Source organism: Equus przewalskii, chromosome 23 (genome assembly GCF_037783145.1).
Source record: "Equus przewalskii isolate Varuska chromosome 23, EquPr2, whole genome shotgun sequence".
NCBI classification, from domain to species: Eukaryota; Metazoa; Chordata; class Mammalia; order Perissodactyla; family Equidae; genus Equus; species Equus przewalskii.
Window position 1 is genome coordinate 19,483,156 of NC_091853.1, and position 19,161 is coordinate 19,502,316.

Genomic DNA, 19,161 nt, shown 5'->3' on the forward strand with positions numbered 1-19,161 from the left:
TCTTGTCTTATTCTTTGCCATTCGTGTATTTGCTTTTTTCCCTTCTTATAGATTAGGCAATGAAAACAAGTTTGTTGCTATCTCCTATAGCACAAAGCACATGCTCTCTAATACAGTGTTGCAGTGAATAAGAGATTATAAATAGTGACTCCAGGAAGCCTCTGTATGACTGAGGGCAGAACCATTTCATTAAGGGCCAGTCTAACTTGGACTAGATAGGCGGCTACAAGACAATGGTTTATTTTAAGTATAACGCTTTAGAGAAATCATATGCTACACGACAAAGATATATAGAAACAGTCAAAATTTATTTTAGAAGAGATTTTTTGATTCTTAAATAATATAAAAATAAACAAACATTTGCTTCAGCACTTATATTTCATATAAGTTAATTTAAATATACATTTATCTGAGGCACCAAAACATTCACATATACATTTCAGATTCCCAGGTTTAATCAGCAGGTTGATGTTAACAACACATCAGTTTTGTCTTTTTAAAATCAGTGAAGTTAATTTTTATCCAAGTCCCTCTAATATTGACTATTTCTTTCCTAACCATAAACTTTTTAAAAATAAAATCTTAAAGAAAAATTCCCCTGAGTTATTTCTCTTTAATAAAATTTAATTTCCTCCCTCTCCCTAACAGACATGCTTTTTCAATTATTTACAAAAATATTGATGTTATGTGTAATCAGTGCTTGATTTAAAAATATTAAAACCCACAGTGCTTTGCACAGAACATCTCCTCAATAAGTCATGGTTGAATGAATTAATGAAGCAGCCATAGGTCCTTCAAAATGTATAAAATGTCAGTTGCATGGTACATCTAAGCTAATGAGATGCAATGTTCTCTGTGGGCTGGTGTATAGGTAAATCTTAAAAACATAAATTCCAACCTTGTATATGTCTCAGTATACTGGAGTTGGTTCCTGAAAATTTCTTTATAGGTTTTTTTTTTTTTTTTTTTTTGTGAGGACGATTGGCCCTGAGTTAACTCTACTGTCAATCTTCCTCTTTTTGCTTGAGGAAGCTTGTTGCTGAGGTAACATCTGTGCCAATCTTCCTCTATTTTGTATGTGGGACGCTGGGCTGGCCCCTACAAATCTTAATCTAATAATGTCTTTTGTAGTTTACATAATAATTCAAAGAGGTAATTCCAAAGATATATTGATTCTGATATAACAAAAAAAATCAATGATTGCAGGCTTAAAACCAGTTTATAACAATAATGTCCTAATGAAACATAAATAATAATATTCAATAAATTAAGTAATACACAGTACCAGAAAATGTCAGCTGACAATGAGATGTGGAAAAGAAGAAGCATCATCTTCCTGGGGACTATTCAGGAGTTGTTTGGTTTTGTTTTTAAATTCATTAGAACAGGAAGATAAGTTTCTTCCTGTCAAGAACCCCCCATGGTTCTTTCAAAGGCATTAGCCTCTTTGTGGGCTTCTTCTGTTACACATAGTTCAAATTAATTATAAATAAAGCTCTCTGCTTTTCATGAAAAATGAATGCATACCATTTTGTAAAGGCCTTTTTTTTGGTGAGGAAGACTGGCCCTGTGCCAGCATCAGTTGCCAATTTTCCTCTTTTTGCTTGAAGAAGATTGTCACTGAGCTAATATCTGTGCCCATCATCCTGTATTTTGTATGTGGGATGTCACCACAGCATGGCTTGATGAGTGGTGTGTAGGTCTGAGCCTGGGATCTGAACCTACAAACCCCATGCCACTGAAGTGTAGCCTGTGAACTTAACCACTACCCCACTGGGCTGGCCCCTGTAAAGTCATTTTTATGGGTTTTTAAAAATTTTTCTTTTATTCCTCTTAAGAGGAGTCAAATAGTAGTCCTGAGCTGAGGTTTTCCTGAAAACTTGCAAAAGTTCAGATAAGAAAATATAGACAGAGAGTCCAAAGAAAGACAAATTCAGATCTTAAAAGCAAGAAAACAAAATAAAAGAAGTAAACTGATCAGAAGAGAGTTTCTCTTAGCAAAATGGCTAAGAGAAATGAAAGGAACAGTGCGCAGGTAGTTGCTTCTAATGCATCATGAAGATACACTTGAAAGTATCAATAGTGTCAAAAGAAACTTGCAGCATTTTGCTATCTTGTAACAGTATTTAAATGTTCCAACATCTTTGCTTTTGTTCTTATTATACATAACGTAAATTGAAATTCAAGTAAAAACATTTCAAACTCACTTCCCACTGGTTTATAAAAAGGAATGAAAACTGTTTCCCCCTTGCAGAAAAGACACCTTTAAAATAGTGACACAAAAATCTTCACAAGCATGCCTCCTTTCTCCTTAACAGAAGATGTTAAGTAACCTGAGGAGTTCAATATAAATATTAAATAATTAAGTTAAAAGAAATAGTTCATATAAATAAATAAATATGATCCATAGATTTCTACAGTTCAGTTGAACGTTCTTTGAGCAGTACTGTGGGATTCACGTCATCTAGTCCAGAGTGGGAAGCGCTGGCATTAATGGTGACTGCTTTGCTGAGCTGCGGGTCCTGAACACTGAAGGCAGTAAAAGGACAGCCCTTCACGTTATTGCAGATGAGAGACTGAATTGAGGCAGTGTTGATGATTTTAAAACCTACTTCTCCACCAAAAGTGCTGGGTTTCCAGTAGTCAGGAGAACAGATAGGATTACCCAAAAGTCCTTTCAAGGAGAATGGTGCCCCAAGTTCTACCATGGTCTCCCCGAAGATGGCATCTGGGCGAGGCTTTTCCACCAGAAGGGCAGGATACAGCTCCATGGCATCAATGTCACCATAGAGTGCTTCTAACTCCGCAGCCATTTCCTTCTCTCCTGGGAAGGTGACAGAGACAGAGATACAACCAATGTAAAACATTACACAATAAAACAACAGTTTTAACTCTTTGCTCAATTTGCTTTCAACTTCTCTGTTGTTTCCGTTTGACCTCTGACTCTTTTAAGAAGTTTAGAAACTGTTTCTCACCTGTAAGTTCTTCAAATGATTTATAGGGCGTCAGCCGAAAGCGTTTGCGGTACTCATTCAGAGACTGGTACTTCATCTCTCTGCTCTGGTCGATTGAGGCCTTTGCTATTTTCTGTGCTGCAGCTGGAACATTCCTACCACCAGCCACCTGTGGACAATGAATTAAACTGTAGAACAAGATCTGTAGGCATATTTATGATTTCTATCTTAAAAGCATTCCTTGGGTACACAGCAGGTAAGATGAATGCTCCCAGCTGAGACCTAAACTATTCAAGTTTGAAATATTCATTTCTACAATCTCTAAGATTATAGAAAGTTTTGAAAAATATCCATTTTTAAGGTGTGACTACATATTGCTATCTGATAATTGTAGACTAAAAGTTTAGACTTTTCAAAAAATGTTAGGCTTCTTATTTTAAGAAAAGAATCTTACTAGCAAAACAATGAATTCTTCTTTTATTAAGTTTAAGAAGAAATTCTAGCTACTGACTAATCCTTTGTTTTGTTTTTCAATAACAATGCGTACCCTGCCAGCAATTTGCCTGCTGAAAGATTCAACAAACTGGGTGAGTCCATGTTCCAGTAAGATAGAGTTGTTGTAGAGAAACTGTTGAAAGTTGTACTCCTGGTCATCGATTTGAAAGGTGTCAGGCAGAAGGGGATGCCAGTGATAGAGCGTGTTGAACTCAGCGGCAATGCGGTTTTGGTATTGGAACTGTTGGTTGAAAAGCAGCTCTGGGTCAAACTTCAGTTTGAAGTGATAGCCGCTCAGGTGCTGTACGTAGTCTTCAATCACGATCTTGATAGTTTCTCCTGTTTGCACAAGATAAAGAATTGAGAGCATTAATTCTTTCTGATCACAAACTTTCAAGCAACTGAAATGCAATTTTAATTTGCTGTTCCTTCACTTCTGTTTTTTCCTTTTTACTATCAGAACAAAAGGGAGTTATATTACCAATCACGCTCGAGGATTGAATGAATACGGAGCATGTGATTTTACATTTCCTTGGAATTACTTAAAACATAGCAAAGGGGACAAGTTAGCTTTCACTCGGGCAGAGGGTTTTATCTCAATTCTTTCCTCTTGTTGCTTACCTATCAGTATGAGCCTGCTCGTCTGGAACAAGCGTTCATCATCCCATTCTGGATGCTCCTGTTTGAGGACATCACACACTCTGTTGTGTTCCCGCAGCCAAATCGTGGCATACATCATCAGGCCAGGCACCAGACCAAAGACCTCCTGCCCCACAGCAAACCGCAGGTGCTCAGGAATATGAGGCGGGTAGATCATTTCCACCTGAGTGTCTTTGACTGTGGGCGGATACACCTCGCCATTAATGATCTATAAAATAACGGCAACAAGTTAACATTAATCAAAAGGAGTTAAGAAATGAATTTTAATCATTAGAAAGTTTAAAATATAGGTAAGTGGTGAGGCAGAACTAATTCTTAATATCCAAATGGAACAAACCTGATATTTCATTTTTCCGTCCTTGAAAAGGCGCAGTTTATGCTGTCTATCCAAAGTTTCACCATAAATATGACTTAAATCCACCTAGAAGATTACGGAAAAATTTCAATTTGTTGCTGTTGAAGTTGTTTTTATATAAAGGGTCTATAATTTATCATTAAATAATTTGATGATTTAGCTTGCTTTAATTAAACATTTTCAATAAAACATTTTTTCATAGCCACAAAATACTACATTAATTTGTTTATCTACCGGAGCTACAAACCCATATATGTCTCCTGTGTTGAAAGGTATTAGTATCTCATATGGAGCTTATAAATATATCATACGCTTCACTGTAATGCCAGGGAATTTCTTTTAAAAGCATCAGAAAATTTATTACTGATATAAAATTCTTATTGACAAATTGAAGCTATGTCATTGAAATCCAAGAGATGATAATGCCGCAAAAATCTCACCTTATAATATTTAAAGCAGCAGAATCAGGTACAAACATGTTTTGAAAAGACAACTTTTTGCAGTGCTGATATTTTAAACTAAAATATAAAAGCCAAATTACAAATAATAATATTTGCATTTATGTGTGTACGTGTGTGTGTGTATTTTTACTGAACCAGTGAATTAAAATAGAAACTCTATTAAGGATTCCATAGATAGGACATTTTTTAAAAGGAGGGTGAATTATTTGATATGGCAAATATATACACGGTATTAAATGTTAGCACTTCACTATAATTTGCTGTCATCCTGATTTAACTCGGTCTTACCCCGTGACCCAGGCCTTTGGTGAAAGCTGGACCTCGCTTAGGATCTGTCTTGAAAAACTGATGGGTGAAGTGCTGGGCAAAAAATGCAAACATCATATTTGTGCCCTGGGGGTCAGGGATGAACTTTCTTCTTAGGAGAAATTTTTCCACAATCTCTTTTGAATCAGGAAGCTCTTTCTTCCCTGAAAAATGAGAAAGCTAAGGTAAGATTCCATCTGTATATTCAAGGAAGCAGACAGTGACTGTCCATTTATAGCACATTCTTTACTGACAGGAGAAATACAATTATGAACAGGATCATAATATGAATGAAAGTTCTAAGATGTGGGGGAACAGCTTCTCAGAGGATAATTTTATCTATTTCCTTTAACTAGTAGTAATTCAGTTGTAATGAAAGAATTTGAAAATATTCAGACATTACACCAAAATGTCCATTCACTTTTATGGCAAAAACATCTCCATAAGAAAGGAAAAAACCATACTTCTACTAGAAATAAATGATAGTTTAGGGTCAAATGTTCAAGGTAGCAATCCACCTTCCATTGCAATACAGTTCAAACTGCCACCTCTCACTCACCTTTCACACCCATGGGGGTTGGGCAGCCGTCAGCCACAGGAGGAAGAGCTCTGGTGTAATACGAGAGGTTGGAAAAGGATTCCCAGCTCTTATAGCCATACTGTGCATTGTAAGTTGGCGGGCTCTCAATCAAATGTGATCTGGCTGAAATTTTCAAGGAAAAGAAAATGTTTTATTTGCTCCCATATGCAACGCAAATCAATGCTCATTTCTTATTGTAAGATGTGCAAAGTGGCATCAGAGATTGAATCTCATTCCAACAAAGATACTCTATTTTAAAACAATTACATTTGTAAGTCTAACTGTCACTTATATTCAAAAAAGAGGAAAGGATGATTCATTTATAAAACGCATCTTTGATAAAGTATATATACTTTATGCAAGACATTACGGTGTAGCCATCTTGATTTACTTTAGATATGAAGTTGTTTTCTAGTCAACCCAAATCCAAACTAACCATTTATTTTAATGGGTGCAATTCTGTGGCCCGTGGGCATTCAATAAAACAACTGAACCACATTTCCTTCACCAATCGGCAAGAACAGTGAAGGCTGGAAGAAGTGGGCAGGATTGTAGGTAGAGTTCTGACTGTGAGACAGAGCTTCATAAACTGGAACCGAAACGTCAATATTTTTGGCCATTAAGACAAAAGGCAAATTAGAAAGATATATTTAAAGTCATTTTGACAAGGTTGGAAACACATTTTCTGAATAGGTACAGTCATGTGCAGTATAATAAAGTACATTTTTCTTTGAGGAAGCTGAAAATCTTAGAAAGAGACTAGTACTTACATACTAACACGTATTTCATAACTGCATTTCGCAGGAAGGGAAAGCTATTGACAATGTTCCAGACTCCCTTGAAGTGGGTAAGTATGTAGTGTACTGTGTTTGGAGTAGGTTTCAGGAATAATTTTATCCTTGTCAGAAATTCAGCTGCAACAAGAGAAAAGAAGGAGGGAGAAATTAACCAGGCCCATTATAAGACACGAATCTGTAAAATGATAACTGAGTCTATTCCCATTCCAAATGAGGGCCCCCAAGGGCAAACTTACGTGTTGAACAGTTTTCACCATAGAATCCTGTGCGTGTGCAGTCACACTGATACTGGTCAAATCCCACACTCATACATACACCTCGGTTTTGACACGGGTTGGAACAGCAAGGATTTGCTACAATAAAAGTAAGGATAGTAAATACATCATTCTTCAGTGTCTTAATCTTGATTTAAACATTTAAGTGTTTTACTTACTAGGAGTCAACTTTACAATGATAAATGCAAGAAATAAACAGGTAGTCATGGGAAAACAATTTTTTTTAACCTGCTTCACAGAATGGTTATACGGAGAAATACCAACTTCTTATTCTAAGTAAGGGTAACAGAATAATCAACCAGGGAAATCATGTTGCTTTTTCGTAGTAAGTTTTTAGATGTTCAAATTAGCATTTTTAAGAAGCTCAAATAAGCAGCAATTTCAAAATTAAAATGGATGATCTAGTACAATAATCAAACTTTAGGGAAAATTTCAAAGTAAAAACAGCTTACTTTTACTATATTTTGCTTATCTTAGAAAACAATCTGGACTTTCTTGGGGCAGGAAAGTACCAACCAGGTTATTTAAAACAATTACTCCTAGTCAATGACAGAAGGTACCACACACAAACATTTCACATATATTGTATCTATCTGATTATAACGACAACCTGCAAATTAGTATCACTATTCCTATTTAGCAGAGGAGAAAACTGAGACCCAGACTGGTGAAGTAACTGGCCCACGATGATCCGAGCTGGTGGCAAAGCTGGCATATTCACCCAGTTCTTCTGGACTCTAAGCTCTTTACAAAGCCATACGGCTCTCTATTCGGAGAGTGTGCAGGGTACCGGGAGAATCCGGGAGGGCACAGCGGAAACGCGGCCTCTGTGCGCGGAACCGAGGAGTCCCCGGTGCAGGGTGCCAGGTACCTACCTGCGTGGCCGAGCGCCAGGGCGACGCAGAGCAGCAGGGCGCGGGCGAGCATCTGGGCGGCTGGCAGGACGCGGGCGGGCGGAGGCGGTGCCGGGTGCGGGCTGGGAGGCAGTGCTGGAGGAGGCGCTGTGCGGCTTGCCTGGGCGGACCTCTGACGCTCGCTGCAAGTCGTTTGACAACTGGAAGCTAACGGAGAGGACCTTCCTTTTATGCGTGAAAACGAAGCCCACGTGATGGAATGACTGTTTTTTTCCGCCTTTCCTTACCGCCCCCTTCAAACTTTTCTCCCCACTCACTTTTGAGTGCGTAATTGCGTACCACCCGGATGGGGCAGGATCTTTTATTCATGCAAATGAGAAAATCGGCAATCCGAGAAGCTGCGGTCGGCTTCTCTAAGGTGGGTGCAAAGCGGATTGCCCCCAGCTCGGCTCATCTCCCTATTCCCCTAGCCCAGTTTCTCTGTCTCCGGCGCCCGGCTTGGCGCCAGATTCCTTTCCTTCCTCCTGGTCTGACCCTGGGCTTCCGAGAGCCGGTGCCCAGGCAGATCCCCTTGAGGAGGCAGGGGCGCCGCTCTGCTTCCTCTCCGGGAATCGGCGCGGCCGGAGGTAGCAGAGTGCAGGGAATCCCCTCGCGCCGCCGCCCCCTTGTCTCGGCCCTAGGTCTCTGGGGGCCGAGGAGGTCACGGTCAGGACAGACTGGGACGAGCAAAGCCACGAAAGGCTGCCATGTATTACCCATGTCGTGGACAAACGTGTTTGATGTCATGTTTGATTTTAGTGACAACACTTAACCTAGTGTATATGCAGCTCATACATTCGTGCATACCTTTTTAAAATTATTTTTATTTGACCCAATGAAATATAATAGCTGTAGTCAGTGTACATATCTGTAATTTCTCATTATAGCTAAATTGTGTTTAACGTAAGAAATGCTGTTCTGGGCCGGCTGGGTGCCGTGGAGGTGAAGTTCGCGCGCTCAGCTTCAGCAGCCCGCTGCAGGTTCCGATCCCAGTGCCGACTAGCGCCACTCGTCAAGCCACCGTGCGGCGGCACCCCACATAAAATACAGAAGACTGGCACAGACGTTAGCTCAGGGCCAATCTTAAGAACTACTGTTCTCCACACCACCACCCCCTCCTTACTTCTTGGAGAGGAAAAAAAGGTAGATTTCTCTCCAGGATACCCCTCCTAAGCAGTTAACCTGTAAATAGTTAATTCGAGCTCAAGCAATCACCACTGTAACATTTCCTCTCCTCTTATAAACCGGGGAATCGGAAGCGCCCCGGATCTGCAGAGATGCTCACCGTCCAGAACATCTGCTTTAAAGCATTTCTTTCTTCGCTGTGTGATTTCCACCATTTTGGTCGCCAGCGCTTCACAGGAGATACAAATAAAAGGAAGCAGATTTTTAAAGTTTGCTTTTTTGTCTTTTTTGGCTCCTTGTCTAAAATGGTGGATTGTGACAATGGATCAAAGTACATTACCTGTGCTTTTCAACTGTCTGGATTTATTAGGGCTAATTTTCTATTCTCATTTTAGAACGTAGTTTGATGAGCAATTGGATGGAATGGATATAAAGGAAGGGTGATTTTTGACAATTTTGAATTTCCTCATCCTTTGCTTTTGTTTAATATCTATCTTTTGGTGGTGGTCGGGAGGGGTGTGTGAGGGTGAAATACTAAGAATAAATAAATAAATTAGCAGCAGCAAAGTGGAGACTGAAAAGTTCAATCAAGGCATCCATTCTTAGCATTAATGGAAAAGGGCAGCATACAGCCTGAAATAAAACTATACTGGATACTTCAATTTGTGGAAGTCTTAAAGAAAAAAAGAAGCTCGCTTGGAATTTTTTTTTTTTTTTTTTTTTTACCATTTTACTTAATGTACACATTATCTGATTCTACATGAGGCACAAATGACTAAAATTCCATCTCATCCAGGAAGCCTTTTTCCTCCTCTAGTCATGTTTAATCATTCCATTTGTGACACTCCCGTTTATGGTATTGTCTTACATTATGGTATTGTCTTACATGAAATTTCAACTAAGAGCATAGATTTTTTTAAAAAATTATTCCGTTTAATATTTCCAATTTTCTGTTTCATTTTAAATGAGGAGGTTGTATCTACTCAAATTTTACACTGATATTTAGGACTACTAATTTTTTTTTTTTTTTAAAGATTTTATTTTTTCCTTTTTCTCCCCAAAGCCCCCCCGTACATAGTTGTATATTCTTCGTTGTGGGTCCTTCTAGTTGTAGCATGTGGGACGCCGCCTCAGCGTGGCTTGATGAGCAGTGCCATGTCTGTGCCCAGGATTCGAACCAACGAAACACTGGGCCGCCTGCAGCGGAGCGCACAGACTTAACCACTCGGCCACGGGGCCAGCCCCTGTATCTACTCAAATTTTACACTGATATTTAGGACTACTAATTCGAGCTTGGTTAGATGCCATGAGAGTATCCATATTCTGACTCTGATAGTGCACTAAAATTTTATGCTGTAATCCTGAATGCATTTTGAAGTGATCATCCACATTATCCTCCTCATCAGATCTTAATTGTATACCTACTATGTATAGATGTGTGTTCTGCTGTATGCAGAGAGACTGAATCCAAAGGGGAGGACAAAACAAGGCATGGAGAATAATCACATTTAGACTACTTGGGACTTGAAGAAATTGAACTCCATCATAGTGGAAATTCAATGAAAAACATCCCTTTGGTTAAACTATTTGGTTTAATTTGTAACTTTTGTAGCACCGTAGAGTGGAAAGAGCTCCTTGTACCTACACAGTCAGAAAAGAGCTCAAGGAAAAGATGACCCTTTGAGGATGGGCACAGTTTAGAAAAGCAGTCCCAATATGGCATTGAGGAAAAATCATTAGATATGATTTGTTAAATAATTTTGACAAGATAGAACAAATAGCACATTCTAGGATGCTGGTCATGGGGGTATATTAAATGTCCCAAACCAAATCAAAATGGCTAAACCTGCTTTATGTGGAAAAGCACTATCGTTATTGAGACATGGTATATCACACAATAAAAAATAAGGTTTTGATTATGTAAAAATTAAAGCTCACACTTTTGTATATATTTGGTGTTTGTGTATATTTTAGAGAAATATATGTATCTGTTGTACAAAATTTCTTTTATTAGTCTGAAATTTATTGGAAAGTTTTCTGCAAAGGGCACATAAGAAAGCATATTAAAAATCTTCCAGAGCATTCTATTGAGTTTTACTGCCCCCTTCTGCTGCTTGAATTTTTATCAACTTCTTTTTCTCTATGCTGCTGTGAAGGTCACCAGGTAGATTTTGTGTCTGATGTTATAATGTTCTTACAAGTCCACATGTACAGGGTTCATTTTAGTATAACTTTCATGAATTTACTGAAAAGGAATGAAATATTTCTTAATTGAAGTGATAAGCCATTCATATGAGTTAAAAGAAAATGAACAATAAAAAATCTTATTACCCAAAATTCTACATGAGCTAACATTTTTTGGGAGACATTTCTTACTACTCTAGCAGTGTTCTTCCGCTACGACATGGAAGGAAGCTCATGTCCACATCTCGGGCGAGGAGCCTCTTTTCGTCTCCCTCCCCTCTGCTTCCTCTGACGTAGTGACTCACCCAGAGAGAGTGGAGATTGCCCTTATCTTTTTCATTCATGGCATGCTAGCTAGAAAAAGAGCTTTGCCATTTTGCATCAGGGTTATTCTTAAGAGATATTTTAGCAAAGCTATGCCACAGAATATGTCTGTTTCTTGAAGGGTAAAAATGCTACTTATAAAAGACCTCTACACCAGTCCTTTAATAAATCCTAGTTATGTACTCATTCCTGGCTACACAAGATAGAAGTTTTGAGGCTAGAAAAAAAAGCATAAAAATTTTTTTAAATTAAAAAAAAAACTCTTGTCAAGTAAACCAAGGGAGAAATACCAAATAATCTCCATTTCTAAGTTTTATAAAAAATTGATCTTCTTTCTTTTTCTCAAAACTTAATTCCCTGATAGATTTTTCTTTTTCTTCATTTCTCGTGGTTGTGTATCATAACTACTCAGACAAGTCAAGTGGATTGAACACAGTCCTTGTGCTGGAGCTAGGAATCTCAAAAGGGGATAAGAAAGTGTAGGAGAGTGTGAACAGGAGGGACTGAGGTGGGCATGGCGAGAACACACTCACCAATTAAATATCAGGCTTAGGATTTCCACCTTCTGATCCAGCAGTAAGGAGCTAAGAAGTTGCCTCTCCATCCTAACACCAAATAAAAGACTGAACAGACTGAAAACTCAGCGCTCTTCTTAGATCCCTCATAGAAATGAAGAGATAGGATAAAATACTGCCCCCAAAATTGGAGATGTAGGCCATACAGAGAAGCACCACTTACCAGAGCAGAAACCCACAGGCAGAAACTTCCATGGAAACAAGTACTTGGATAAGAAAACCTGAAGAGGAATTGACGAATTGCTGGGTACTCAATGTGGGGAAGTCTGAGAGTTAAAACTCCAGGGGATCGCCACACTTTGGTGACTTTTACTTCCTAAAGCTCTACCAAGTTCTCGCTGTGAGTATCAGGGGAAAAAAGTCCTCTTGAGGGACTGGCAGGGGAAAAGGAAAAGAAACCATTTTGAAATATGCCAGAACATTCTTTTCTTTTTAACAAGGCCTACACTCAGGAGAAGCTATTTTACCACAGCCTAAACTGTTGGGATTTTATCAGAGCCTAACTGACCTGGGAGAAAGTAAATTATCCCACTCCAGCCCCCTCCAGCTATCTGTCCCACCTAAGGTGTAGGAGTGGGGGACTCAGAGGCACTTGTGACATTCACAGTTCAGAGGCATGAGCTGGCTAAAGCACTGAGCCCTAATCATAGAACTATAGAACACTTTCTCTCCCCCAACGCCTTAACACTATATCATGAAAGGCCTATTTATAGGAGTACATTTCTTCCAGCACACAATGTCCAACTTTCAACCCAAAATTACAAGGCATAGAGAAAGGCAAAAAACACATTTTGAAGAGACAGAGCAAGCATTCAAACCAGACTCAGTTATAGCAGAGATGCTGGAAATATCAGACCATGAACCTAAAATAACTATGATTAATATGCTAAGGGTGCTAATGGAAAGAGTAGAAAATACGCAAGAAGAGATAGGTAATATAAGCGGAGGGATGGAAATTCTAAGAAAGAATAAAAAAAATACTAGAGATCAAAAGCACTGTAACAGAAATGAAGAATGCCTTTGACGGGCTAATTAGCAGACTGGACATTGCTGAGGCAAGAATCTCTGAGTTTGAGGCTATGTCAATAGAAACTTCCAAAATTGAAAAGCAGGGGCCTGCCCCATGACTGAGTGGTTAAGTTTGCACACTGCGCTTCTGAGGCCTGGAGTTTCACTGGTTTGGATCCTGGGTGTGGACATGCCTCCGCCCATCAAGCCATCTTGAGGCAGTGTCCCACATAGCACAACCACAAGGACCTACAACTGGAATATACAACCATGCACTGGGGGGTTTTGGGGGGAAGGAAAAACAAAAGAAGATTGGTAACATTTGTTAGCTCATGTGCCAATCTTAAAAAAATAGAATAAAATAAACTCTTAAAAAAACAACAAAAAAAGCAAAATTGAAAAGCAAAGAGAAAAAATACTGAAAAAAAACCCCAAGAACATCCAAGAACTGTAGGACAACTGCAAACGATATAATATATGTGTGATGGGAACTACAAGAAGAAGAAAGAGAGAAAGAAATAGAAGCAATATTTGAAGCAATATTGTCTGAGAATTTCCCATATTAACTTCAGCCACCAAACCACAAATTCAGGAAGCTCAGAGAACACCAAGCAGAAAGTGCCAGTGAAACCACACCTAGGCATATCGTATTCAAACTGCAGAAAATGAAAGGTAAAGAAAAAGATCTTGAAAGACCCTAGAAGAAAAAGTACTTTCGAGTAAGAAAGATGAGAATTGCATCCCACTTCTCAGAAATCATGCAATCAAGCAGAGAGTGGAATAAAATATTTAAAGTGTTGAAACAAACAAAATTCACCAAGCTAGAACTTTGTACCCTGGGAAATTATCGTCTAAAAATGAAGGAAAAAAATTTCTTAGACAAAAAACAATTGAGGAAACTTGTGGCCAGTACCTGCCTTGCAAGAAATATTAAAGGAAGTTCTTTAGAGAGAAGGAAAATATGTCAGAAATTGAGATTTACATAAAGAAAGGAAGAGCATTAGAGAGGAAATAAGTGAAGGTTAAAAACGACTTTTATATTTCTTATTCTTGATCTAATAGCTAACAGTTTGTTCAAAATAATAATAGCAAAAATGTATTTTAAGATTGTAGCTTATGAGGGCAGCCTGGTGGAGTAGTGGTTAAGTTCATGCACTCTGCTTTGGTGGCCCAAGGTCCAAAGGTTCTGGTCCCAGGCATGGACCTACACACTGCTCATCAAGCTGTGCTGTGGTGGCATCCCACATACAAAATAGAGGAAGATTGGCACAGATGTTTGCTCAGGGCTCATCTTCCTTAAGCAAAAAAAGAGAGAGATTGGCAACACATTACCTTGGGGCTAATCTTCCTCATCAAAAAAAAGGAAGAAAGCAAGCAAGCAAGCAGTAGCAGCTGTATTAATTTCAGACAAACCAGACTTCAGAGCAAGGAAAATTATCTTGGACAAAGAGGCACGTTACATAATGTAAAGGAGTCAGTTCTCTGAGAAGACATAACAATCCTTAAAGTATATGCACCTAACCATACAGTATAAAAATACAAGAGGCAAAGACTGATAGAACTACAGGGAGAAATAGATGAATCTACTATTACAGTTGAAGACTTCAACACTCCTCTATATAAAATAGACAGATCCAGCAGGCAGAAAATCAGTAAGAAGATAGTTGAACTCAACGGTACCACTAATCAACTGGATATATTTGACATCTATAGACTACTTTATCCAACAACAGCAGAATACACAGTCTTCTCAAGGTCACATGGAAAATACACAAAAATAGATCACCGTCTGGGCCATAAAAAAATACCTTAAATTTAGAACCATAGAAATCATCCAATGTATGCTTTCAGACTACAATGGAATTAAACTAGAAATCAATCAGAAAGAAGCAGGAGGATAACTGGGAAATCTTAAAATAGCTGGAAATTACACAACATACTTCTAAATAAAGTGAGTCAAATTAGAAATACCCAGAGAAGTTTTAAAATATTTCGAACTAAATGAAAATGAAAGTATAATTTAGAATTTGTGAGAGTGGCAAAAACAGTGCTTAAAGGGAAATTTATAGCACTGAATGTATATATTAGAAAAGAAGGAAGATCTAAAATCCATAATCTAAATTTCCACCTTAGGAAACTGAAAAAAAGAAGAGCAAATTAAATCCAAAGTAAGCAAAAGAAAGGAAATAATAAATATTAAAGCAGAAATCAAGGAATTTGAAAATAGGAAATCAATAGAGAAATTCAACGAAACGAAAAGCTGCTTGTTTTACAAGGTCAGCAAAATCGCTGTCTCTAGCTAGGCTAACCAAGAAAAAAGAGAAAAAACGCAAATTACTAATATTAGAAATAAAAAAGGGAACATTACTACAGATTCTGTGGAAATTAAAAAGATAATAAAGGAATACTATCAACAACTCTCTGACCACAAATTTGATAATCTAGATGAAATAGACCAATTCTTTGAAAGACACATCTGCCAAAAGTCACACAAGAAGAGTCAGACAGTATGAATTGGCCTATATCTACTAAAGAAATTGAATCAATAATTAGTAACCTTCCCAAACAGAAAGCAACAGGTCAGATGGATTGACTAGTAATTTCTACCAAACATTCAAGAAAGAAATCAGACTAATTCTCTACAATCTCTTCCACAAGACAGAAGCAGAGGGAATACTTCCTAAGTCAATCTATGAGGACAGCATTACCCTAATACCAAACCACGCAAAGATATTAAACAAAAAGAAAACTACAAACCAGCATCTCTCATAATTATGGGTGCAAAAATTTGCAACAAAATATTAGCAAATCAAGTCCAACAATGTATAACAAAGTTATACATCACAGCCAAGTGGAATTTATCCCAGATGTACAAGGCTAGGACCTAACATAGTAGGTACAAAATCTGTATGAAGAGAACTATAAAACTTTGATGAAAGAAATCAAAGAAGAACTAAATAAACGGAGAAATATTACATGTGCGTGGATAGAAAGACTCATAATTGTCAAGATGTCAGTTTCTCCCAACTTGATCCTTCAATTCAACGCAATCCCAATCAAAATCCAAGCAAGTTATTTTGTGTTTGTAGACAAATTGATTCAAAAGATTATATGAAAAGAGAAAAGATCCAGACTAGCCAGCTCAATGTTGAAAAGAGAAGAACAAAGTCGTAGGACTGACACTACTTGACTTCAAGACTTACTAAGTAGCTATAGTGTGTAAGACAGTGTGTTACTGGCAAAAGAATAGACATTAGACCAACAGATCAGAATACAGAGCCTAAATAAATCCGCATCAATAGAGTCAACTGATCTTTGACAAAGGAACAGTGGCAATACAATGGAGAAAACATGGTCTATTTAACAAATGATGGTGGAACAAATGAACACCCACCTGCAAGAAAAAATAAGAATATAGACACAGACCTAATTTCCTTCACAAAAGTTAACTTGAAATAGAGCTAAATGTGAAATGCAAAACTATAGAAAAGAGATATAAGAGAAGATAAAGGAGAAAATCTAGATGACCATTGTTGTGGCAATGACTTTTTAGATACAACACCAATGGCATGATCCATGAAATAAAAAATAATTGATAGTCTGGACTTCACTAAAATGAACACTTCTGCTCTATGAAACACACTGTCAAGAGAGTGAGAAGAAAAGTCACAGACTGGGAGAAAATAATTTCCAAAAGACACATCTGATAAAGGATTATGATCCAAAATATGCAAAGAACTCTTAAAACTCAACAATAAGAAAATGAATAACCTAGTCAAAAAATGGGCAAAAGACCTGAATGGATACCTCACCAAAGAAGATAGTCAGATGGCAGAGGCACATGAAAAGATGTTCCATATCATATGACATTAGAGAAATGCAAATTTAAGCAACAACTAGATATCACTACACACCTATCAGACTTGCCATAATCCAGAACACTGACAATACCAAATGGTGACGAGGGTGTGGAGCAAAAAGAGCTCTCATATATACCTGGTGGGAATGCAAAACGGTACAGCCACTTTGGAGGACAGTTTGACAATTTCTTATAAAACTAAACATAATTTTACCATACGATCCAGCAAACGCACTCCTTGGTATTTATCAAAATGAGCTGAAAACTTAAGTCCACACAAAAAACTGCAAGCAGATGTTTGTGGCAGCTTTATTCATCATTGCCAAAACGTGAAAGCAGCCAAGGGGACCTTCAGTAGGAGAAAGGATAAATAAACTGTGGTTCATCCAGACAATGAAATGTTATTCAGTGCTAAAAAGAAATGAGCTATTAAGCCACGAAAAGACATGGAGGAATCTTAAATGCATATAGTAAGTGAAAGAAGCCGATCTGAAAAGGTTACATACTGTATGATTCCAACTATATGACTTTCTGGAAAAGACAAAACTATGGAGACAGCAAAAGAGTAGTCGGGGTAATAAAATTATTCTGTGTGATACTGTAATGGTGGATACATGTCATTACACATTTGTCAATATCCATTGAATATACAACACCAAAAGTGAACCCTAATGTAAACTATGGACTTTGGGTGATAACGATGTGTCAGTGTACATTCATCAATTGTAACAAATGTACCACTGTGGTGTAGGATGTTGATAGTGGAGGGGGTATGTGGGAACTCTCTCTGCTTTCTCTTCAGTTTTGCTGTGACCTTAAACTACTCTAAAAAATAAAGTTTATTAACAAAAAAAAGAACTTCAGCCTATAAATAAGGGCTTTTGATTTTAGCTGTTTTCTTTTTCACTTGTTCATATATTAATTCTACTCCCCTCACAGATGTTTCACTTCATTTTTAGCGATGTAAAAACACAGTCTCCACCACACAAGCCACAAGACTGTTTTGCTGAAGGCAGCATGTATTTGTTTATGACTATTCATAATCATTGGTAAAATCTTCACAGTTGGAGGCTGGAGGCTGAATAATGTCAGATGTTCATTTCTTAACTAAAATCTCACTCCACCCTAGGGACAAAGATTCCCTTGCAAACATCTGAAGAATTTATTCCTTCTCCAATTTCTCTCATGCCCAGAGATAGCATTCATGTAAGGCCTCTTTTTCCCTTTCTGGAAACACTACTCTTTTGTCTTAGAGGTTTGTGTCCTTTCCCATAGCTTCAACAAGAGCTCTTCAGGGTTTCTTGCCTCTACAGCTTTATCTCTACCCTTACTCTTATCTGAATCTCAAACCCACTCTTCCTACTATCCTCTTGATCTTTTCACATGACTGTGTTATAAACCAAACTTATCATCAAAAATAAAATATTTTCCTTTAATATTATCCAAAGGAGTTAACAGGCTCATAATCCACCCAGACTTATTAACATTTATCAGCATCTCATGTCCTACATATTTTACTTTCACATTTTGCTTACTATCTGTCTCCCCCACCAAATGTGTAAATTCCATGAAGATAGGGGTTCTGTCTGCTTTTTTCACTGTTGCATTCCAAGGGCCTAGAACAGTGAACTACTAGTGATCAATAAATATTTATGGAATAAATGAATGAATCTATCTTCTGTGAGATTAACTTTAAAAATTAGATGACCTTCATAATGCTAAGCAAAATAAGTCAGAGGGAGAAAGCTAAATGCCATGTGATCTCACTCATAAATAAAAGATAACAACAACAACAAACAAACACATAGACGCAGAGACTGGTGGTCACCAGAGGGAAAATAAGGGGAGGCACCTGTGTGTGGCGACGGATGGTAATTAGTCTTGGGTGGTGAACATGATGCAATCGACACAGAAATTGACATATAGTGATGTACATCTGAAATTTATATAATGTTATAAACCAATGTTCAGTTGGGCTGAACATACACCAACCCTAATATTCCTAGTTTTTAAACATATACTCTTAAAAGTAATGTTAACTATCATGTTCCATCTGTCAAGCCTAACAGCTTCTCATTGCGCTTGAAATAAAATCTAAACTCTTTAAACAGCCTATAATACCTACCTCCAGCTTTTTCTCACACAACTCTTTCTTCCTCACTATGATCCACTCACTCTGGGCTTTGCATGCTGTAATCACATCTAACATTTTGCTTCCCAAACACCTTTGAACTTGCTGTTACCTTTATCCAGAGTTGTTTTCCTCTACATGAATGGATTTTTTCTTATTCTTACCTATTGGCTCAAATA

At 37.8% G+C, this 19,161-nt stretch overlaps 1 protein-coding gene across 1 annotated transcript; it reads right to left on the reverse strand.

Moving 5' to 3' along the window:
* Positions 1-289: 289 nt before the first annotated feature.
* Positions 290-8,282, reverse strand: PTGS2 (prostaglandin-endoperoxide synthase 2). The gene is made up of 10 exons (XM_008514076.2): positions 7,759-8,282; positions 6,845-6,961; positions 6,582-6,725; positions 5,791-5,934; positions 5,214-5,395; positions 4,447-4,530; positions 4,071-4,317; positions 3,502-3,788; positions 2,976-3,123; positions 290-2,824 (listed from the first exon to the last, which is right to left on the reverse strand). Exons 1-10 carry the CDS (start codon positions 7,808-7,810, stop codon positions 2,415-2,417), a joined length of 1,815 nt encoding a protein of 604 aa, XP_008512298.1. The 5' UTR covers positions 7,811-8,282; the 3' UTR covers positions 290-2,414.
* Positions 8,283-19,161: the final 10,879 nt, after the last annotated feature.

What these genes read in the sequence shown, in the direction of transcription:
- PTGS2 (XM_008514076.2), bottom strand. Translation starts at nt 7,810, where the DNA reads ATGCTCGCCCGCGCCCTGCTGCTCTGCGTCGCCCTGGCGCTCGGCCAC. An exon ending in CCTGGCGCTCGGCCACGCAG is followed by an intron (nt 6,962 to 7,758) that starts GTAGGTACCTGG and finishes CTTTTATTGTAG; the next exon opens with CAAATCCTTGCTGTTCCAAC. An exon ending in ACGGAAAAATGAAATATCAG is followed by an intron (nt 4,318 to 4,446) that starts GTTTGTTCCATT and finishes GTTATTTTATAG; the next exon opens with ATCATTAATGGCGAGGTGTA.